Below are 25,397 nucleotides of genomic sequence, written 5' to 3'. Positions count from 1 at the left end.
TATTTTCATTTATTTACCTGACACTTGTGCTTTTTCTGTTTTTAAATGTATTATAAGAATGTATATTTTTCATGCATTTATTTATGCATTTATATATTGTAGTATAGTGCTCAGAGTTGAATATATTAGTCAATACTAATATTTAACTTTATTTTTTTATGAGACGTCATTTAATATGAGATTTTTATTCTTTATTTTTTTATTGCAATGCTATATTTTTAGCCATAATTCTTTTTATATAAAGTCTATATTTATATAAATCTACTAATATTTAAATAAATTATATAGATTTATAAAATATTTTTCCATAACCTGACCTGTTAGTGCTGTCATGTAAATAACATTCTCGTGAATACAAGACACTTTTGTAGGTTTTGTGTGTGTGTGTTAAATTAATTACAGTAATGCATGTATAATTGTAGTATATTGCTCAGAGTAGGCATGGGCCGGTGTAAGATTCTGACGGTATGATAACCTTATCACGGTTATTATGGTTTTATGGTGTTGTGATTACTGCTCCAAAATAAGATCCATTTAAATGTCTGGGTAAAAAACATTTAAATATTTTGGACCTGTAGCTTTTGATGTAGAGGTTCATTTTCTGCTGGAAATACTGTTGCCCTAAATAACTAAATAAAATAGTTGTGAAGAGCATGTACAAACAAAACAAAAAAAAGTACATGTAGCTTAGGAAAGGACTTTTCCAAATCGTGGTAAACCCTAAAACTGGTTATCGCACGCCTAGCTCAGAATTAGATGTGTTAGTCAGTATTGATATTTAACTGACAAACATTTAATATTTCAATTTATTTTAACCGTCAAGTATTCACTTACAGTAAAATAAAATGAGAACACTTCATCTTGATCAGATATCCAAAAACTTTTTATTTATTTATTTAATTGCAGTGTAAAATCTATTTTTTATTTAAAGTTTTTTCCTTTCTACTGTTATTTAAATGAATTATATATAATATATATATATATATATATATTTATTTATTTATTTATTTCACCTGTTAGTTAAATTACAGTCTGTGTTACATTTATACGTTTAGCAAAATAATATGGGAAAGATCTGAGTGTGTGATCGGACAGAAACCTCAGTAATAGACTTAAGAAGCTCTTGCTCTTGTTGGGGGTTTTTTAAACCTGAAATCAGCCTAAGCATGCAGGGCTTTGTTAAGCCTAATTAGTTCTGTAGTCTTCTAGGCAAAGCACATATTAATCAGTATAGAAAATGTGTATGTTTACATTTATACTTCTTTTGTACCAGTGCTGAATGGTTGTGTTTTCCTCTGTTGTTTTAATGCCTCAATGCATGCTATTTTCTGTACTTACAATACTTTATTGCATTAAACAAACCTAATAAAATAACAAATGGAGTTCATTATTGGTTGCTCAGAGCTAAGGAAAGACAATTTCTGTAATAATTTCCTCAGTATAGTGTCCCTTAATATTAGACAACATTATTCAGAAAATAAGTTAGTGGTCTTTTAAAAATGAATTATGTTTTAATTCTCTGTTTAGTAATCTGTTTCTATGTTACTTTTGCTATTGTCATTTTAAGCATGTATTTATATACTTGTATGTTTTGTTGTAATAGTTTTAATTGTAAACAATGTGTTCAAATTATATTGTAGTAATATATTTTTGTTGATTTTGCCATTGATACTGATAAGGTGTTAAATCAAACTGTATAACTAAATCATAAACTATACAGAGAAGTGCATTAATTGTGCAAGCATGTGAAAGATAAATGATAAATGATGGAAAAACAGTTTTAAAAAGTCACAAAAGGCTGTAAATCTATTTTTTTATTAGTTCATCAACATATCCTGAAATGCTTCCTCAAATATGTGAAGCAGCAGTGATCTGTTTACATCATTGATAATAATCAGAAATGTTTCTAATCATGGAGTTGGAGGACTGGAGTAATGATGTTTGTTGTGCAAATGAATTACATTTTACTGTGTTCACATCAAAAATAGGAGTTTAATTTATATTGATTAAATTTTTTTTAACCAAATAAATGCTAACAAACTCATTTTTTATAATTTCAACCACAATCATTTATTATCCATAATTGAAAACACAGATATAAATGTATAGAAGAACTTTCCTATGTTCCTGTGGGGAAAAAAAATCTATTAAAAATGTATTTGTTTATTATTGTTCTGTATTTGTTTGTTTATTTGTCATGTTATAGCTCAGTGCCTTGCAATAAGCTCTATTTAAGTGATCTGTCCAGAAAGGAGGTGGAAGGGTGGTTGGAAAATAAAGTTTACTTGTGCTTTGATTTGATTCTGTAAATTGCAGATGTGAAAATAATAAATATATTGAAATATAATTCTTCATACTGATGTTTGTTTGTGTTTCAGGTTTAGATGACAGAAATGGCTCTGGCTCCTGGGGTTCAGAAGCAAACAGTCCTTCATTCGGTGCACGGGTATGAACACACGCACACACGCACACACGCACACACACACACACACACACACACACACACACACACACACACACACACTGATAACGTCTCTGGTGAAGCATTAAACCTTAATCCCTAAAGGAAACAAACCCGACAGGATCAGATCTGTAGTGCACTTGAAGACATCTCCTGTTTTGACTCGTGATGCTTTTTTTTGGGGAAACTGTGTGTGTGTGTGTGTGAAGAGCGTGAGATCAGGAGACATGTGTTAGTAGGTCAGTCGGTCAGTGGCTGAGATTAGTTGATCATGTTTAGTGATCCTCATGTTTACCTGCTGGTCTAGAGCTGATCTCAGTAAGTGTGAGTGATCCGTCCTCTTCTGTCTGTGGCCTACTTTACTTTAAGCCTCAGAAACCTTCAAATATAACTTGAATAAAGCTCTCATTAAACTTGATGAAGCTACATGAGTCTTAATGTTGCACACACATTAATATAGTGTGTATAAAAGGTATAAATATACACACATTCACTTTTTCACTACATCTCGTTATATTAATATTGCACACATTAATATGGGCAAGGCAAGTTTATTTCTATAGCACATTTCATACACAGTGGCAGTTCAAAGTGCTTTGCGTAGACAAATATAAAAAAAGACAAGTATAAGAAAATAAAAACAAATAATAAAAATGATTAAAAACAGATTAAGATGTGTTAAAAGAGGTTATAAAGAATGAAAAAGAAAAGAAAGACACAGTAGTGCGATCTGTCGGACTACTGGAAGCTGATTCCAGCAGCAGGGGGTGCTGTGTTAGTAGCTGAAAGCCGATTCACCCTGCTTTGACGGAACTCTTGGAATTTCTAATCTATTTGATCCTAAAGATCTGAGTGATCTGTTTGGTTTGTATTCAGTGAGCATATCTGTAATGTATTGAGCTCCTAGGCCGTTTAGTGATTTATAGACCAGTAATAATACTTTAAAATCTATTCTGAATGTAACTGGGAGCCAGTGTAGAGACCTGAGGACAGGTGTGATGTGCTCTGATTTCCTGGTTCTGGTCAGAATTCTGGCCGCAGCGTTCTGGATGAGCTGCAACTGTCTGACTGTTTTTTGGGAAGGCCAGTGAGGAGGCCGTTACAGTAATCCACCCTGCTGCTGATAAAAGCATGAACAAGTTTCTCTTCATCCTGACTAGAAACAAAGCATCTAATTCTTGCAGTGTGTTTGAGATGATAGTATGCTGATTTACTGACTGCTTTGACATGACTATTAAAACTCAGATCTGACTCCAGAGTCACACCAAGATTCTTGACCTTATTTTTAGTTGCTTGACCCTTAGAGCCAAGGTACGCATTCACCTTGAGAACCTCATCTCTGTTCCCAAACGCAATCACTTCAGTTTTCTCTTTGTTTAACTGAAGAAAGTTTTGGCACATCCAATTGTTCATTTCATCAATGCATTGGCAGAGGGTGTCAATGGGGCTGTAGTCATTAGGCAGTAAGGCTAGGTAGATCTGAGTGTCATCAGCATAGCTGTGGTAGGAGATTTGGTTTTTTCTCATTATTTGGCTCAGAGAGAGCATATAAAGGTTTTTATATTCACAAATGCATTTTTACACTGCATCCCTTTATATTAATATTGCACACATTAATGTAGTGTGTATAAATATACAAATGTACTTTTACTTTACGCCACTTTAATTGTATTTTGTTTATATTTTGTAATTCTCTTTTTGTTGTTTTGTGTATATTCATATGCATTAAACGTGTGCATTTTTTTTATTTGATTGCATTTGCATGCAATTAATACAGTGTGTGTGTAAAAATCTGTGATCAATTAAAAAAATGCACACATTTAATGCATATAAAAATTAAATACATTTTATTTTGAATCAGAAAGATTGGCAAATATAAACTAAACACAATTATTTAAATGGATGTAAAGTTGTGTAAGAGTAATTGCTTATTTTAGAGATGAATAGAATTAGTTGGAAAATGCACTTTAGATTTTAAAATGTTTTTATTGTAATAAATGCAGTTTAGTGGGATTTTTGGGAGTTCTTAATATGCCACCATGTATAAACCTAAAGTCATTTTAATATTTGTAAAATAGCTAAGTTTGATTTGTGTAACGTTGCATGTTTTGTGTTTTAGCTGTATGGAGACGGGCATCACTATCCTGAACATGACAACATGTACAACTTAGAGATTGACGGTAAGTTCACACAGCATGACATTTCATTTATAATTACTCTTATTATTTTATCATTTGGTTTCAGAATCCAGTGTGTTTCATTTAGAGGATTAGCAAGTGGATTTGTATAATATTGTTACTAGTTACATCTGAATTAACAGTACACTGAAAAAAAGTGTTGCATGCAAAACTGTTGCAAACAATTTATTTGTGTTGAATTTAAACAAACAAATTAAATTTAATAATGTTCAACTTAATTTGTTTGTTTAAATTTAGCCCAAATAAATTGTTTACAACCACTTAACGTAAAAAATGTGTAATTGAATTTACTGTGAATTAAAAATGGTGAATTCATTTAGATGGAGCCAGTCATTTTATATATATATGATCATTTAAAGTGTCTTAATTCTGCAGGTTTTACACATCTAGTGTTAGAAAGCATTTAATCAGAGTATGCATGTAATAGTATCATTCATAGAATCATTCGGCTGGGATTTTGACTCCGTTTGTTTGAATTGATTCAGGATTTAAGCTCAGTAAGCCCCTCTCCCTTCAATAATCCAGCTCTGCTCTGATTGGTCAAACTGGTTTTGACTTGGTTGTTTTTTGATTGGTCTTTGTGTGTTAGGGGAAATGCCCATTTCAGAGTGTTTGCATGTTGTGATCGGCAGGGGTTATCAGTTACTTTGGTCATGTTGGTGTAGATTTGTAAAAGAGTCCTTAAGACACGTCAGATCAGTGTTTTTTTGTTTTCTTTTTTGAGAGAGAGAGATGGTTTATTTAGCATGCACTTTTTTGATGAACAACTATTGATTCAGACTGTCTTAGTGCCATTTAATGATAATAATTCATGACTGACAGTGTACAAAACGAAATGTTGTATTTGCATAATATATGTGAATGCATTGTGTAGGGCTGCACGATATTGGAAAAATCTGACATTGCAATATTTTCGTTTTCTGCAATTATGTATTATGATACGAGTACAGTAATAATAAAATATAATGAACAAGCTTAGATAAGTGCAATAAAGAAAATAATACAAATGAAATAAATAGTGTGTTATCTGAGGACTCTAACAGTATTCTGGGATACAGTAATTGAATAATCAAATGTAAAATAATACTGCATAGGCTTTGTTTTGTTAATAATTAAATAAATTAATAGTTATTAAAGTTACAAATGGCACAGTTTCTTAGGCCTGAATGCTATTAAAATCATCATACAGTCACAGACCTCAAAAACACATGCAAATCCAGATAATCCAGACTCAACATTGCATATTCTGCGATGGGACTATTGTGAATGATCACGTTGTGATATCAGTGCTGAAATGATATACCGTGCAGCCCTAGTATTGTGTTTATCTGTTTATCTAAAAATATATTTATTTATTATTATTAATTAGTAAAAATATATAACAAATATATGACATTTATATAAACTATTTTTGCACCAGACTGTTTACACTGAAGGACAGTCAACATTACAAACAGCAAATAAGGAATTATTTCCAAAACCCAGATGAACCTGCTCTAAATGAGTCCAGTTTTCAGTGTAGCTGGCGTCCTCATGCATGAGTTCTTGATAGAGGAAAGCAGACTGTGATATTGTGTGCATCGGTCTGACCTGGTTTGGTAGTGATCTGTATGTTTAGCGTGTGCAGAAAGCCGTGTTTGGTCCTGCTGGCCTGAGCAGGTTTAGGTCACGCAGGGATTTCCCTCGTAAGGGCTTTAATCCAGCGCCTCCGTCTCTGGCTCTTAAAGCAGGGGGTGAGGGGTTTGGCTTTTAACTAATTACCACTTAGGCATTTATAATGGGGCAGTTTGTTGTCTGTGCAGACTTAAATCCGTAAACGACACACCTCAGTCAGTCACGCAGACAGATGGAGTCCAGCAAACCTCTGTCAATGAATAAATCACCATCAGACCAACACACTCATTCATATTTAATGCATGCATTTGCTGAAATCTTTCTTACTTATAAATATGTGTATTTTAGATTTGAAGTCAACACTTTAATATTAGGTTGTATTGGTTAATGTTAGTTAATGCACTTACTAACATGAGCAATGCATTTATTATAGTATTTATTTACGTTTGTTTACGTTGTTATTATTAGCTCATATTAACTCCTGGTGCTTTAACTTATGTTAATAATTATGAATGTGGATTTTAATAATGCATTAGTAAATGTTGACCTATGATTAATAAATGCTGTACATGTATTGTTTGTTAGCAAATGCATTAACTAATGGAACCTCATTATAAAGAGCGACCGATTTTAATATTTTGTCATTTAAATTTTATTATTGTAAGATATTATAATATTATATTATAAATGTTTTATTATTTTTTATTGTCATTCGTTTTAATATATTTTATTATAATACTATATTCTAACTATCAAATTCAACCCACATTATTATTATTATTATTATTATTATTATTATTATTGAACCATGCAGATTAATAAAGTTTTATTTTTTTTATTGTTGTCTTCATGTTAATATATTTTATTATAATACTGTATTATAACTATCAAATTCAATCTACTGCGTTATTATCATCATCGTCGTCGTTGTTGTTGTTATTATTATTAGACCATGCAGTATAATTAATATAATGTTTTATTATTTTTTATTGTCATTCATTTTAATATATTTTATTATAATACTATAGTATAACTATCAAATTTAACCTACTGTATTATTATTATTGTTATTATTATTATTAAACTATACAGTGTAATTAATGTTTTATTATCATTTATTTTTGTCTTCATGTTAATATATGTAATTATAATACTATATCATAACTATCAAATTCAACCTACTGTATATGTTATTATCATTATTATTATTATTATTATTATTATTATTATTATTAAACCATGCAGTGTAATTCATGTTTTATTATTTTTTATTGTTGTCTTCATGTCAATATATTTTATTATAATGCTATATTATAACTGTCTAATTCTGCCTACTGTATTATTGTTATCGTTATTATTATTATTATTATTATTATTATTATTGAACCGTGCGGTATAATGTTTTATAATTTTTTTATTATCATTTTATTTTATTGTTGTCTTAATGTCAATATATTATATTATAATGCTATATTATAACTGTTTAATTCTGCCTACTGTATTATTATTATTATTATTATTATTATTTATTATATTATTTATTATTATTGTCTTGTTAATATTTTTATTATAGTACTATATTATAACTATCAAATTCAACCTACTCTATTATTATTATTATTATTATTATTATTATTATTATTATTATTATTATTATTATTATTATTATTGAACCATACAGTGTAATGTTTTATTATTTATTTTTGCCTTCATGTTAATATATTTTATTATTATATGGGTCATATCAGACTGGTCTAAAATTAAAACTATAAAAATTCAAGCAGGAAAAAGCATGTCAATTTTCCTCTCAAATATGTCAGTGATTCAACAATTAAATTTAAATAGTAAGATCAGAGTCACTATAAAATATGTGATCATAATCTGTGTGTTTTAATTTAAATGTAAAAGAATTGCCTTTGTTAAAAATGTATTTATTCCTGCCTCTTTTACCAAGTATCTCATTGCTGACAGAAAACGTAAAGAAAAAGCTGAAAATATTTCATAGTCTTCACTCTATGCCAATTCATTGATAGTCCAGGTGTGATAAAGCAACTGTCCTCTGTTATGTTTTCAGGTAAATCAGAGCGAGGTTACCCCGTCACACAGGTAATGAACACCTGCAGTTATATCTGGATATGTATGTGCTAATTCTGGTCTTCTTCTGAAGTGTGTTGTGTTTCTGTCAGCCGCAGCTCCTGCCGGGTGAGATCAACATCGCAGCTTCAGATGCTCTTTCTCCTCCGGGAATGAAAGGCTCTTCTCAGTTTTACAGTCCGCACCGCCGCAGGCCTGCAGAGTCCAGTATAGGTGAGATGGCCATGTCTAAATCTACACAGGTTGTTTTTTGTTTGTTTGTCTTTGGATTGTCTTTTTTATTCATTTTTATAATGTTAGCATAACAAAGCAAAGGTACTCACAAAGGTATTCACAGTATGTTTTTTAGCCTCATTAGTTCGTGCAGTAGGGGTGGGCGGTACACCGGTGTCATAGTCATCACCGGTGTGACATTGCGCCACGACATGGATTTTCTAATACCGCCAATACCGTAATAAATCAATTATGCGCCTTGAACGGCTGCATTTACATCAATAATAGCTAATTCTAAACAATAAGGCATTCAATTTTCTTCAAACGTTCAGTTGTGGTCCTAATACATGTCCTTATACTACAGGGCTCGAAATTGCAACCATTTTGGTCGCATGAGCGCCCGGAATTTAATCTATGCGCCCTCATAATATATTTGGGAGCATTTGTGTGTCTGAATATAATGGTTGTAGTGCAATCTGATTTGATTTTCTCTAAAAACTTGCTGAATCGCTCTACCCTGCTGCTGTATTGGTTCATATTAGCTGTCAGTCACTCAACGCTTCCCGCTGTCAGATAACAGGGAGCTTTTGTTACTGCAGGAAATGCAAACGGCTGAAGAGTGAAAAGTGCACAGGTTTGCAAACCTCACCTAAAGTTATAATAATAATAATGGCGCAGATGACAGCGATCATGACATGAGGTAAATGTTGATCCGCCAGCTGAGATCAATCGAGTGTTTTCGGAGAAGGTGCCTGAATCTCGATGCGTTGCATTCACCGCGTGTTCAGCGCAAATGTCCGCTAAATATAAAATCTAACACTGTACACATCATCGCCAAAGAAACTCACCTTTACTAAGTTTACACTGAAACTACGGCTCATAACAAAGAGCGGAATTGCGCTGGTGGTCATCATGAGAATCCTGCTCTGTCTGCTCATATATTGGTGCGGCTGACTCGCCTGCTTTATTCCACCAACACAGAGAAATGAAGATCAGCTCATAACGAGACTGAGCATTTACAATGACCCAAACCAAAACTTTTAAAGAGTGATAGAAGTGAGACTTTCTTTTGTCTGTTCTTCCTTGAGATGTAGATTATTTTGCTATTGAAAGTAAAACCATGATATTATACCGTCACCGTTCAAAAGATGAAAAATACCGTGATATTAATTTTAGGTCATATCGCCCACCCCTACCGTGTAGTGCTGCGTTCCAAACAAACAATCTCATGAAAAGAGAGCAAACGCAATATTTTAAGGTCCATGTCAGAAGTGAACCCTTGCTGTAAACTAGTTTTTTAGACGTACAGCTGCTTCTGTGTATTTTAGATTTTATGGTGAAGTTAAAAACTTTTAAAAGTTACACAAAACAAACGTTATTGTGCCTTTTAACTTTATGAAATTATTAAAACAATGTATATGCATTTTACAATAATTACATCTGTTGAAGCCTCCAACTGAGAGAAAATCAAAGCTATAAAATAAATATCAGAACAAATTATTCCAAATTTGACATTCTCAAATTAGCTGTTCTGTTAAGTTTTCTGCAGGCTAAATTTAAGACTTTGTAAAGACCAACTAAAGAAAGTTAAAGGGAAAACAGTTAAGGAAAATAAACCGTTTCCTTTTTTACATTTTCTTTAGTTGATTTATAAAAGGTTTTATCACTTTAACAGTCCAGCCAGACACTTAAGTTTGTCCTTTTTTTTGCAATGAAATTTGAATCTAATCATCAAACTATATATCATTGGAAACGCAACCCTGTGGAGTTCAGTGTAGGTGAGCTTTCCTTTATAAAAATCTTTGTCCATATAAAAACAGAAAAATGCAGTGTTATGCATGTTAAGGGCACACCAAACCAACACTGATATATATTCATGTATGAATGTTCAACATAAACAATTGCAGATGTTTAGCACTGTAGCACTTACAGTTAAGACTTTTATGCCGAGTTCACACCAAATGCAGAATGAAGCATTTGCACAAGTAAATGGCATACAAATCAATGCACGCGCGAGAATAGAGGTGGATTACCATTGTTTGCTGTGAATGTGCAGAATTTGCCTTAATTGCGTAGGGGATGAACTTATACTGGTGTCACGGATCGATTAAGACTAACATGTCAATGATTCACTTCAGTTTGATTTCACGGTTTTATTTAAAAAAAAAATTCTTTTTTACTTCATGTATACAATTATGTTATTAAATACTAGCAGTCAGATGTGCAAAGTGAATGTTTAACCCTTGTGTGTTGTTCAAATTGACTCCCCCTTGGTTATGTCAGTGCTGTTTTTACCCCATTGACTTTCATTTAGGCATGGGCCGGTATAAAATGGTATGATAACCTTGGATAAAAATATCACAGTATCACTGTATTGTGCTCACTGCTCTCAAATATATTCATTTTAAATGTCTGGGTAAAAAAACAAAACTTTTTTCCTCTTTGAAAACAATATATTCTGTCTCTTGAAAGATTTATGTTATTTTGAAGCAGTAAACACGTCAGGCTAAATAATTCAGATCAATAATTGACTTCTGCTGTCTTCATTTGTTTAAAAAACAGATTTCTTTACAATTTAAAGCGGCATCTTTGGATATCTTTTCTGCTGGAGATACTGTTGTCCTAAAAAAAACGAAAAAATGTAAATAAACAATCGTTCACATACCTTAGGAACGGTATTACAGAAGATGTTGGCTGTTTTAAAACCTTGACTTTCCCAAACCACGCGACATCGTCCCATGCCTACTTTCGTTATAATCACATTTATTAATTGCAGAGTGATATCATATAATCATGCATTCTTGATTGTTGCTGGTATTTATTATTATAAAATCCATGATGATAATAATAATAATAGTATGTTTTATTTAACATGCGCTTTTCTAAAACCCAAAGCGCTACAAAAACCCAAAGTGCTATAACAAAATCATATTACAAACAATATGAAGAATAATAAAATTAAATAAACATTCCACTAAAATGTGTAATTTTTTTTCATTTTAAAGTAAACTACATATATATATATATTTATTTATTTATTTATTTATATATTTATTTATTTATATATTTATTTATTTATATATATTATTTTTATTTATATATATTTTTATTTATTATGATTTTATTCTTTAAGTCTTAGTGACTTGGCATTATTGTTAAAGATAATAAACAATACAATATTTTTATGATACAGTGAAATATAAAGGTAGTCTATGGTGTTACTGTAAAATTACAGTGCTTAATATTAAAGTCTTCATGTTGTTTTATAAACAAAATAAATATTGGGTTCTTGACATAATATGCGTTGTTGGTTAAAATGTGAAGTGCGGCATTATAATCATGCAGCTCATAATTTCTGATAAATACTGTATAATAAACTGCACTTGTGTAAATGCTGCATTTCTCTCCAGTAGTCTATATATATTTTTTTTCTTATTAAGCATACATTAATAGACTGTGTGGCTTCAATATATTATACGACAAGTGATCAGTACTGTGTTGCTGCTGTATTTTCAATATTATGTAATGTTTTCCCTCATGTATTGAAGTTTAAGGACACATATGATAGCAACACAGAGTTCCTCATGAAAGTGTGTGTGTTTTTAAAAAGCGTGCGACATCTTTGTTTGCATCAGCTCATCAATCATGTCGGCTTTAATGTAAATCAGACTTTAAAAGCCTTTGGCATCCAATTATAGTCTGGACGGCTTCCTAATGCTGTTTTCCTTTCAGATCCACTGCCCAAAAAGAGGAAGGTTCCTCACGGCCTGCCGACGTCCATATCGGTGAGTGTCTGAGCTCAGATTATCATGCTGATGTCTGACCCAAAACACACACAGACACACACACATGCACCCTATGTAGTGTGCACGCAACATACTCAGTACAAGCACACTGAACCTGTAGTATCTGCATGATGAGAGTCTGTGAATGTTCTCTTACTCTTCTGTGGTTTCAAAGTCTAATTATGCTCCATTCTACAAGATGTAAAATAAGTCTCTGATGTCTCTGGAGTGTGTGTGAAGTTTCAGCTGAAAATAGCACACAGATAATGTTTGTAACTCTCTGAAACTGACTCTTTTAGGCTTTGTTTGATCCGAGCTGTGTTTTTTGTCACCGTCGCTTTAAATTCAAATGAGATTGTGATCTTTTCAGAAGAGGGCGGAGCTACAAACACCTGTGTTAGCATCAAAAACAATACTATGCTAATGAGAGAGATGGTTACTAGTGGGCGGGGCTTTCCCCCACTGATGACACACACAAAAGGAGAATGTCAATCAAAGTGTTTCATCCATCAAGTCTGATTATAAACAATACAATTAATAACTTTTTACCATTTGAAGCTGCTGTATTCACACACTGCTGCCACACAACTGTGTTTAACCCCCTTATAACAGTGATTTTTTTTTTTCAATAATAGGTCCCTTTAATTCACTTTTTCTTTATTTTTAGGATGATAGTTCAGGGGTTAAAATGAATGAAAAATGAATGTTCAACATGATTGTCAATCTTCAACACTTTTAAAGACACTTGTCAGGTTGTTGCTGAAGTAAAAAAAAAAGGACAATTAAACAAATGTTTATGTGCCTTTAAGTTTGTTAATATTAAAACAATTCAGTCAGTCATCAGATCTTAAACTGTTCAATGATTCGAATGAACAATCAAAATCCTCACAAAATGACTAATATTAAACCCATTTAAAAATATTGCAATGTTTTCTAACCTTAGGTGTGTTTACATCTGTTATAGGTGACTCCAGCATAATATTAGGACCCTTTAGAATACCACATACTAATTTGTTTTGTTTGTTTAGTTCATTTGCTAACAGGGGCAAAAAAAAAAAAAGAAGCTCATTTTCATCTGTAGACCCTTGGCTGAATGTTAAGACGCATCTAAAAATAGAAACATAACAACACCAAATATACACTGTATATCTACACTACCTGACAAAAGTCTTGACTTCTGGTTGATCATTTGGAAAAGTGTCAGAAGGTGGATTTCTCTGCTGAATCATCTGTTGATCTGCATCCCAATCATAACAAATACTGCAGAAGACCTACTGGAACCAGCATGGAGTCAAGATTCCTTAAGAAATCAGTCAAGATTGTTGAAGGAGAAATCGTGGTTTGGGGTTCTATTCAGTATGGGGGCGTGCGAGAGATCTGCAGAGTGGATGATCAACATCAACAGCCTGAGGTATCAAGACATTTGTGCTGCCCATTACAAATTCTCCAGCAGGATAGCGCTCCTTCTCTTACTTCAGCCTCCACATCAAAGCTCCTGAAAGCAGAGAAGGATAAGCTGCTCCAGGATTGGCCAGGCCAGTCACCAGACATGAACATTATTGATTATTGTAAGATGAAGGAGGCATTGAAGATGAATCTAATGAATCTTGATGAACTCTGGGAGTCCTGCAAGAAGGCTTTCTTTGCCATTCCAGATGACTTTATTAATCAGTGATTTGAGTCATGTCAGAGATGTATGGATGCAGTCCTCCAAGCTCATGATGGAGTCAGACACAATATTCATTCTGTTTCCACTGCAGCATGAGCACATATTCTATACTGGACATTATTGAAGGTTCAGTCACCAGACTTTAGTCTAAGCAGAGTCTGACCTTACTGTCCTAATGAAATCATTAATAATCAAGACATGATCATATTTTATTGTGCTCAAATAAGCCTCATCTAGAGGCCTTTACCTTTCATATAACACACTTCTGATACCAAGTAAGCAACCGAAAGTCAAGTTATTATTTGTGTTCCTAAAACTTGGATGGGCAACAAGACTTTTGTCAGGTAGTGTAGTTAAAGTCAAATTTTTTTGCTCTCTATTAATTATTTTTTCAATATTTCACAAATGATGTTGAACAGATTCAGGAATTTTTCACAGTATTTCCTCTAATATTTGTTCTTCTGGAGAAAGTCTTATTTGTTTTATTTCAGCTAGAATAAAAGCAGTTCTTAATTGTTTTAAACTCATTTTAAGGTCAATATTATTAGCCTCCTTTAAGCAATATTAGTTTTGGATTGTCTCCAGAACAAACCACTGTTATACAATGACTTGCCTTATTACCCTAACTTTACCCTAATTACCCTAGTTAAGCCTTTAAATGTCACTTTAAGCTGTATAGAAGTGTCTTGAAGAATATCTAGTCTAATATTATTTACTGTCATCATTCTTTTATTCAGTGATTATAAGTGAGTTATTAAAAGTATTATGTTTAGAAATGTGTTCAATTTCTCTGTTAAAATATGCAGGGAGGCTAATAATTCAGGAGGGCTAACAATTTTGACTTGAGCTGTATATAAATAATATACAAACACAAGAAACAAGGAGCTAAAGCAAAGTGAATAAAGCTTTGCTCTTAAACATTGCAGTTCTAGTCTCTCATGCTCATCAGATGTATTTTTTGTTTTCCTCTCTCCGCATCTTTATTCATGCTCTCAGTATTTTTCATTGCTTCTCTCTGTATTGGTGGTCTGCTTCTCTGAGTCTCCAGCTGTCGGTGTTGTTGGCTGGACTCCAGTATTGGACAGATGGCTCTGTAATTGGGAAAGAGTCTCTCTCGCTCCTCATTTTCTCTCTCTCGTTTTCTTGTGTTCATGCATCTTCTTCAGCTTTATTTCTGCTTGATGCTTTTCTTTGGCTTCTTTCTCCATCATTGACATCAGATCGCTGGAACGCTGCTTATATTTCACCTCTTTGTTGTGTTTAATTGGCTTGTAATTTGCTGGTGTTTATAATATTAACACTCTTTCACAGTTAGACAGGCGTGTGTTTTTGCTGTTTTCTTTTGTTTCGTGTTTTCGTGACGTCTTCGTGTATGATTACCTGAAAAAAGAAGTCCTCTAAATGTTACATTTCTCAATAAAGAAGTCTCTTTAATAATAATAATAATAATAATAATTAAAGCTTTTTTTAATCAGATGCTTCAAATTGGAAGCTTTATTATTTGACAAAAACAGCTGGAGGTTTGGGCAACGAATGCTTGTTAATAAATTTATTATGATTCATCCTTAATGTCAAGCATATTTTAATATTTTTAAGAACGTGTAAAATTATTGATTTATCAGTGAAAATACACGTTGTATGTATTTTATTATTATTATTATTGTTATTATATAAAATATATTATATAATCACTTTTTTACAAATATTTTATTTGTATTTATTTTTCGGTTGTATTTAACTATGTTAAAAGGTAACTTTTTTTGTTTTCTTGTATTTAATTTTACATGCATTATATTTTTATTATTATCATAATTTTATTTAAATATTCAGCTTTTGGCTTTTTTATTTTTGTCTATTTTTTATTCATTTATATTTCAGTTATAGTATCAAATACATTATGATTTATCCTTAATGTCAAGCATGCTTCAATATTATTAAGTGTAAAATTATTGATTTACCAGTAACAATGCGTGTTGTATATTTATATTGATTATATATTATTATTATTATTATTATTATTATTATATAATCACTTCTATTTTTTAATATTTTATTTATATTAATTTATTTTTCAATTTTAATTGTATAGTAAAAAAACTAAATTAATTTATTTCTTTTTTATTTAAATTTATTCTTTATTTTATATTTATTTATTTAGTAGTTTTGTCTCCTTTTTTCCTTTTAAAATGATTTCTAGATTGCTGCATGTATTTTATGTAAACATTTAATATTTATTAATTTACTGAAAACTTGATTGAAACATTTTAATATTTGAATTCTATTTTATTTTCATTCATTTTTATTTGAATTTATTTCTATTATATTTTATTTGAATTTATTATGCATTTTATATTGATTTATTTTTTTAGTAGTTTTGTCTCTTTTTTTCCTTTTAATTATATATTATTATTATTATTATTATTATTATTATTATATAATCACTTCTATTTTTTTAATATTTTAATTATATTCATTTATTTTTAAATTTTAATTGTATAGTAAAAAAAACTAAATGAATGTCATTTTTGGCAAGTTTTTTTGTTATCTTGGCGTTAACGAGCAGTTAGGGTTACGAGCAGTTAGGGTTTTTAGCTGTACCTAATAAAGTGGACGGTGAGTGTATATATATTTAACTATAATTGTAATATTATTCAGTAATGTTAACTTGTCAGGTCGCAGGCCTTTATCCTGTCAGGGTTATTCTGGATCTTCTGTATGTTTTTGTTTTAGTCTGTGTCCTAATTTTGGACTTTCCCTTGAGTCAGGATTGGTTCTCTGATCTGGGATGAATGTTTCCTAATTTAATGCACATGCAGACATTCTGTGGCTGAAGCAAAACCACATCTTCTGGATGATCACGTCACATTCAAGAGCTCAATACAGCTTTTCCTTTCTTCTGTTTTCAGGCGTATCCAGGCTCTACCGGTGAGGATTACAACCAGGACAGCGCCGGATACCCCGGATCCAAACCTGGAAACCTTTATCCAGGCTTTTTTAATGTGCAAGGTTTGTGCAGACTGGACATTTTGGGATTTTTTTATTTTATTTTATTAAAATGTATTTTTATTGTATTTTAATTTATTATTTATTATATATTTATTTATTTATTTTCCTTTTTAAAATGATTATGATTTCTACATAGCTTCATGCATTTTTATATAAACATTTAATGTTTATTAATTTAGTGAAAACATTAAAACATTAAAATTTGTTATAGAATTTATTTTATTTGAATTTAATTTATTATTTAATTTAAATTTATTTAGTAGTTTTATCTCTTTTTTGTTTTAAAATTATGATCTATTTACATTTATTTTTATTTGATTTTATTTATATTTATATTTTATTTTAATTTATTTATTTTATATTTATTTATTTTGTAGTTTTATCTCTTTTTTCCTTTTAAAATGATTATAATTCATTCTATTTTTTCTATTATGTTTTATTTGAATTTATTATATATTTTACATTGATTTATTTGTTTATTTAGTAGTTTTAGCTCATTTTTTTCTTTTTAAAATGATTATGATTTCTAGATTGCTGCATGCATTTTATGTAAACATTTAATGTTTATTAATTTAGTGAAAACATTAAAACATTTAAATATTTTATATATTCTATTTTCTTTGAATTTATTTATAATTCAATTTAATTTATTATTTATTTTATATTTATTTATTTATTTAGTAGTTTTGTCTATTTTTTCTTTTTAAAATGATTATGATTTCTAGATTGCTGCATGTATTTTATGTAAACATTTAATATTTATTATTTACTTAATTCGATTAAAACATTTGAATATTTAAATTATATTTTATTTACAGTCATTTTAATTTGAATTTATTTATATATATTTTTATTTTTATTTATTATTTATTTTATATAGATTTTTTTGTGGGTTTTTTTTTTCCTTTAAAAATGATTATAATTTGTTTACTTTTCTATTATATTTAATTTGAATTTATTATGTATTTTATATAAATTTATTTATTTAGTAGTTTTATCTCTTTTTTCATTTTAAATGTTTATGATTTCTAGATTGCTGCATGCATGTTTATGTAAATGTCATATTTTTTTTATTAAATTTTGAAAATTTAATCAAAACATTTACATATTTAATTCAGTTTGTGTTTGTATAGTTTATAGTTATCTAAAAGCATAAAACTAAAAACATTTTTTTACTTAGACAAATTATTTATACAGTGCACTGCATACTTTAATAAAAACCTTATATTTATATATCTATTTATTTATTTGTTATTTTATCTGTTTTTCTCTTCAATATATTTCTAGATTACATTTTTATATAAACATTTATTATTTATTAATTTAGGGAATTTCATTCAAACATTAAAAAAATTGGTTTTAGGTTGTGTTTGTGTAATTATAATTATTAAAAAGTATAAAGCTAAAATAATATTTTACTTAAATAGACTAATTATACAGTGAACAGAATAGTTAATTAAAATGTATTTAATATTTTATTTATTTGTAGTTTAATTGCTTTTTTCCTTTCAATGCAATTATGATTTCTACATTGCTGCCTGCATTTGTATATAGCATGTATATGTTTATATCACATGTAATATTTAGTATTTTAGTGAAAACTTTTTGAAAACATTTGAATATTTGATTCCGACTGTGTTTTAGTGTAATTAATTATAGTTATGTAATTGCATTAAACTAAAAGCTTCTTTCTTAGATCTATAAATAGATTGTATATACAGTGCACAGCACAAATGACTACACCCCATTTTGAAAATTAATATTTGTAATAACAAAACTGGTTTCACTTCATATTGGAGAAAATAAACTAATATTGCTGTAGATAGATAGTAATAATGATGATGATAATAATAATAATAATAATAATTATAATAATAATAATAAACTTTTTTTATATAGCGCCTTCAAAAGTAGGCTCTCAAGGCATTTTACGCACAAATAAAATGTGCAGCAGATAGGAAATCTAAAATGGCAGGCTGAAATTATATATAAATTGTGATGTTATGTCAAATATTTAGTTTAATAGATCAAATATTACATTTTTGTGCATCTAAAAATATTTAATTTGTGTATATACAGCTAGGGTTTTATCAAATATTTAGTTCAATAGCTGTTTAATATTTTTATAATTTTATATTATGCAAATCACTGCACTTATCACATATTGAGAGAATTAAAATGTAATAATTCATATCTGTATATTTTATATCTTGAAGTAATGTAAGATCAGTATTTTCTTCAAGCAGTTGACTTGTGGATCTCGTTTTTGTTGTTCTGGTCTTGAATCTGGTCTTGTTTTTTTGTTTTCAGAGGGACTTCCGGATCATTGGGGTCAGTCTGGATATTCTCCGGTCATGAGTAACTTCATAAACCCACAGGTGAGCTCATCTTTAAATGTGTTTTTAGGATTAAATTCAAGTTTCTTAAATACCATCATGATCTCAGATTCATTTGGTCAAAAATATCTCCTAATGGAGTCCTCTAGATATTTTTTCCCTTTCTGATGGGCCAGAAACCGCAGAGAAAAATGCAGTTAATTACTTCAGAGCTTCATGTGGAAAAGCAATCAAACATTCCTGATGCTGAACCAGTGGTTGAGAAATACTACATATATGAGGGTCAAAGACGAGACGTTCTGTTATGCCCCAAATATATTCAATTCGTTTAATTTAACGGCCAATCAAATAAAATAACACGCACGATGGCCGTCGAATGCTTGATTCTGATTGGCTGATGAGTATTCTAAGGTGTGCCATTATTTTCAGCTAAAGTAGTTCCGGCAGGTTTTGAGCGCATTAGAGTGCCAGATCAATACGCTAAATGATTATCAGATATTCCACAGCTGCAACAGAAGACTTTTGGGAGATGAGATGTGGAAGGAATAGGGGCTGAATTACTTTAGTTATTACGTTTACATTATTAAAGTGCCCTTATTATGCATTATAAAAGGTAATTTTTTGGGGTTTTGGGGTCTCCAACAGCAGGCTGATATGCATGCAAGGTCAAAAACACTTTCATTGTCTTATAATATGCATTTATTTGACTGAATTCAGAGATTCATTTGTTCCCAAATGCCTCCTTTGCATGATTCTAATCTGCACTGATTGGTCCAGTGACTTAAGTCTGTTGTGATTGGCGACTGGGTTCAGCGCGAGACAAAGAGAAACGCCCACCACAGCTGTGAAGTAGTCGGAGCACATAGTATATGTGTGAGGCCAACACAGGAATGCATTAAAGCAGTGCAGTTAAACAGCAGCATATTCCTCAATTCTTAACCACGACCCCAAGTAATAACAACGACACACAGCACTATTAATCCACACAGTGGCAGAAGTTGAACTATTTTGAAAATTGACCACAACAAGCGTGTGTTGGAACAGCTGATGGTGGCCATAGCAAAGACAAACGGCAGAGGATTGCGATTACAAAACGCATTTAATCGGTAAAGAAGCAGCATTCGACGCGTTTTCAACGTAGTTTTGGATGCAATATGTGAATAGCCCATACAGATTTAACCTGAGAGATATAGTACAAGCACTGGTCTATAATAGATATGCGATTACAAGCCACACAGAGCGATTACAAGTTACAACACACAATTAAACATATTTAGAAAACTACAGAAAACCAGACATTTCTAATCACACTTCACATTGTGTAGGAAGAAGAAACACTTACAGGATCTGGAGGAAGAAGAAACTGGTTCATATAAACTGTGTAATATGGAAGCATATGAGTAGCATAATTCATGTTGAAATGTAATTTCAAAAAAAGGCAATGCAATATGTTAAATGGCAATGTATTTCTGTATTTCAGTTTGCATTTTCCAAGACATTTGTACATTATTTGCATTTAATCATTTGCATTTATCATTTTAAACATGGTTTTATTTTGTAAATCATTTCCGTATTTTAATGCTTTATAAGTTGCAAAGTTAAATTGAAAATGCAGTACACAAACTGAATTTGATGTGTGTAAAGTGCAAGCAGAAACTGTAGCAAAACGATCATCTAAATGTTATTTGTCTTAAATGCGTTTACACTCACGTCTAGGAAACGCAGGATTTCATTTTCAGCATAACACCGTGGGATGTGTGTAGCAAAATTCATATTGAAATGCAATACACGAAACGATAATGCAATATGTTAAATGTCTATGTTATTCTGTTAACATTTTCCAAGACATATGTGCAATGTTTGCTGCAAGATGAAAATGAAAAAACAGAATCCTTTTTCATTGAATACATCGTGACGAATGAAAGGCGATGTGAAATTGAAAATGCATGGCCTGGCCACGCCCACATACGGCAGCCGTTGCTGCAAGGCAGGTAAATAAACATGGTGAAGTCTCAGCTGCTTGCAGCTGCACAAGCCCTCGAGCGTGAACTGGGAAATACTTTAGAAAACCAATCACCTCCTAGCTTAGTAAAGTTGGTTTTAGGTTTAATATTGCCCGGACATTTGTGCACGCAGTTTTAGGGTTCATCTGCGAAAAACATCGACAGAACCAAAATGCACAGTAATGCAAAGCAGAAAAAAGTACTTCTAGAAGATTCCAGTAAATAGAGGCCAGAATGATGCCTCTAATTATACGGTACAAAGAGAAATTAGGCAATATCTCTTGTCATAAGCATACAGTACACATCAGCTAAGGCACCTTTTCTCACATTTCCTCTTCATTTATGTATACATCACACAAATATATAGGAAAGGATACTAGATGTAAGCTTCTCATTCTAATGTGTGCTCTCATTCCTAGGGACTAGACTGACTAAAGGAGAGATTTTCCCAATATTTCCATTAATGGATGTAAAATGTGAGAAAATAACATACATGAGGGAATTAACTTGGAGGGAAAGGCACGTTCACGTTTTACCGGATCCGGCACTTCATATTTGGCGATGTATCAACGTCAATGCGTGCTGGCAAAAGATCCAAACAAAGGATGAATTATTAATTTGACTCTGTCAACTCAGTAGAATCAATAGTTATAAACATGTTGCACTTTCAGATATAAACCTCAGCTGGATGTTTCCATTCATTTAGTGCTGTGTTACACACTGCATGGGTGGTCATTTAAAAAAAAACCATAATACGGGCTCTTTAAAGTCAACGTCGACTAGACTGGTGATGCCTAATATTTTGCAACATAGCACAATTTAATATTTGCGTGCAGGAAAAATATATTCACGTGCTGTTTGACACCTCATAACATGCTGCAAAAACAATGCAACATTACCAATGACTATTTTTAGTGCAAAACAAATGCATCGTCAACAGTATTCATTTGTTAATGCAACATTAGCACAGGCTAATTTTACTGCAAAATAAATGCAGTTAACATATGATCACGGCACGCTCTACTAAGAATTTAACAAATATTTTTATATTTGGGAAGTTATTTTATTACAGCACAAAAGACAAATGCTATAAGCATCAGAGTCCTGCTCAAACGCATATTTTACTGCTATAATAGTAGGGGTCAAAAAAATGCTCAATCTTGCTCAATGACTGGTCTGTGCAACCCCTAGTAAGAAACTAGTCCTACACACAGGAGCAGTTTGAGGACAAATGTAGGAAATACAACATCTGAACAGTGCCTGCAGCTGGACTATAAGCAGAATAATGCAATTTATGGCCATGGAATTATTAGAGCATAATGCACACCGGGGGTTATGGGCAAGGCCACATGTTTAAATGCTGGAAATCTGTGGAAATTGCTTTAATGTGCAGATTTTGTGCAATGAGTTTGGGAGTATAGTAACTAAAAGCTGAAAATATGTTTACTGTTTACGTTGCAAATTCAAATAGAATCACTTGTTATGTAAACAAAGCAAGACTCATAACTCAAACTGATTGTACATACACCATATAAACATGTGCTTATTCATTGTTAATATTACTGACATTAATTTTCAACTGAGTAAATATACAGTCGAATCAGGATTATTAACCCTCCTGTATTCTCTCTCCTCCCCCCCCCCCCCCCCATTGTCTTCAAGACACTAGTATTCAGCTTAAAGTGACATTTAAAGGCTTAACTAGGTCAATTAGGGTAAAGTTAGGTTAATTAGCCAAGTTATTGTATAACAGTAGTTTCTTCTGGAGACAATCCAAAACAAATATTGCTTAAGGTGGCTAATAATATTGACCTCAAAATGGGTTTAAAACAATTAAAAACTGCTTTTATTCTAGCCGAAATAAAACAAATAAGACTTTCCCTAGAAGCAAAAATATTAGAGGAAATACTGTGAAAAATTTCACAGGAGGGCGAATAATTTTGACTTCAACTGTACATTTACAATGGTAAATAGCAATTAAACTGATTCATGATGTGCTAAAAAAATCTAGATATATGCACGCAGATTGCGTGTGAGCCTTGTTATCGGTAATAACTTGCTCGTTATTAATTATTCCTTACAAGTGTAATATTGTCTTTGTGCTGTGTGTCTGCAGAAGCGTCAGCCGCTGCCGGTATCTCCGCAGAATTATCCTCTGCATGGCAGCGAGGTCAATTTACCCTCCAGCTTCCACTCGGTTCCTGCAGGTTATGGCGTTCCCAACCACACACCACCCATCAGCTCCGGCGACGGCATCATGGGTAACAGCACTGAACGCAGCTGCACTATATACCAATTCAGCAACAATGTCAATTTAAGATTATCCATTCCTTAGGAAATGTTGTAAATCTGTAACCATTGACTTCTATGGTAGGACAAACAAACTCAAAGTTCAATAACCACTTAATTAGAGTGAGTAAATTAAAGATTTTTGGGCAAACTACCCCTTTAAGACCGACGACTAAGATTTCAAGTGCATTTAAACCATTAGTTTTAATGTATTTGTATGCTTTTGTACAATGAAGACTATACAGTGTTATTTATGTTTATTCAACACATACTTTAATACAGTTAGACTTGCCAAATAAACTATAAAAAACGAGATGATCTGTCCTAAATCATTAATAATCACTGTAAAATTATGAATTCTTTTCAAATTGAGCTATTCAAGTCTGGTGAAAATATATTCATATCGATATGTATAAAATATTACTCACATGACTTATTTTCTGTCAATGCAGGAAACAGAGGAGCAAACGCTGGCAGCTCCGGCGCAGAGATCGGGAAAGCTCTGGCTTCGGTGAGTCGGAAGATTCAGAATCATTTATGTAGTGATTCACTGTTGCTGTATTTGAAATTGCCGCCTTATACATCACCCCTCACTCACTACTTCCTATAATAGTGATTGGCTGGTTTAAAAATCCCTCAGACGGATTAGATTTTGCTCTTCACATTTAGCTCCTGTGATGGTTATTTAAAGCTGTTTTTCTGTCATGTCTGTCAAGTGCATTATGGGTATTTTCTAGCTGTTATGTGTAATTGGGTAGTACATTCTAGGGCTGCTTAATATATAGTTTCACCATCGCAATAGTCTCATTGCGAGATATGCAGTGTTGAGTCTAAATTATAATTGACCAGGAGCCACAGAACACATGAGGTTTGTAGAGTCACTGCCATGTTTAACCATTATAGAGTGTAACTTTATCACTTGCATGTGTTTTTAAGGCCTGTGACTGAGCATTTCAAGAGTTTAAAACATCTGGGCACAAAAATACTTAAATATTTATACGTAATTTATGCAAAAAAAGCTTACTTTAATTTTTGTCCTGTTTCAAGTCCAAATATCTACATTTAAATGCAAGAACATGATTTACATTATTTATATAAATATATATATTATTATTATTTATATACATTTTCTCGGGCTTCACGGTGGTGCAGTGGTAGCACAATCGCCTCGTAGCAAGAAGGTTGCTGGTTCGAGTCCCGGCTGGGCCAGTTGGCGTTTCTGTGTGGAGTTTGCATGTTGGCGTGAGTTTGCTCCGGTTTCCCCCACAGTCCAAACACATGTGCTATAGGGGAGTTGATGAACTAAAACTAATAGTGTATGAGTGTGTATGGCTGTTTTCCCAGTACTGGGTTACAGCTGGAAGGGCATCCGTTGTGGAAACCATATGCTGGATAAAACATGCACTGTGGCAAACCCTGATGAATAAAGAGACTAAGCCGAAAATGAATGAATGAGTTTAATTTCAGATGTTTTGTCATTTCAGTAATTCTGTTTTTCCATGCTCTTTATTAATTTACAGGGTGTTCGTGGTGTCTTAGAAAGCATTAAAAATTGATAAGTCAATTTAAAGATATTTAAGGATCTTAAAAAGTATAACATTTCTATATTTTACAAGGTATTGAAATTTGCATCTGAATGCTAAAGCTTGCCTGAATTTAATCTGAATATTGGGGGTGCTTTGTAGTTCATGAAACCAATATAATTCTGCTTGATTTGACATCATGCTGC

General features: G+C 31.7%; 1 protein-coding gene across 2 annotated transcripts in view; it reads left to right on the top strand.

Moving 5' to 3' along the window:
• tcf3a (transcription factor 3a) overlaps positions 1 to 25,397 on the top strand; it is a 74,580-nt gene that overhangs the window by 24,772 nt on the left and 24,411 nt on the right. For both annotated transcript variants that reach the window (XM_056446486.1, XM_056446478.1), the window contains exons 4-12: positions 2,379 to 2,446; positions 4,581 to 4,641; positions 8,348 to 8,379; positions 8,460 to 8,580; positions 12,313 to 12,365; positions 16,941 to 17,040; positions 19,351 to 19,418; positions 23,496 to 23,640; positions 24,121 to 24,179. In XM_056446486.1, the coding sequence (XP_056302461.1) occupies positions 2,379 to 2,446; positions 4,581 to 4,641; positions 8,348 to 8,379; positions 8,460 to 8,580; positions 12,313 to 12,365; positions 16,941 to 17,040; positions 19,351 to 19,418; positions 23,496 to 23,640; positions 24,121 to 24,179 (707 nt within the window). The remainder of the gene's footprint in view (positions 1 to 2,378; positions 2,447 to 4,580; positions 4,642 to 8,347; positions 8,380 to 8,459; positions 8,581 to 12,312; positions 12,366 to 16,940; positions 17,041 to 19,350; positions 19,419 to 23,495; positions 23,641 to 24,120; positions 24,180 to 25,397) is intronic.

Source organism: Danio aesculapii, chromosome 2 (assembly GCF_903798145.1).
Source record: "Danio aesculapii chromosome 2, fDanAes4.1, whole genome shotgun sequence".
Taxonomy (NCBI): domain Eukaryota; kingdom Metazoa; phylum Chordata; class Actinopteri; order Cypriniformes; family Danionidae; genus Danio; species Danio aesculapii.
Note: the sequence above shows the minus strand (reverse complement) of the source record. Positions and strands in the feature narration are given on the sequence as shown.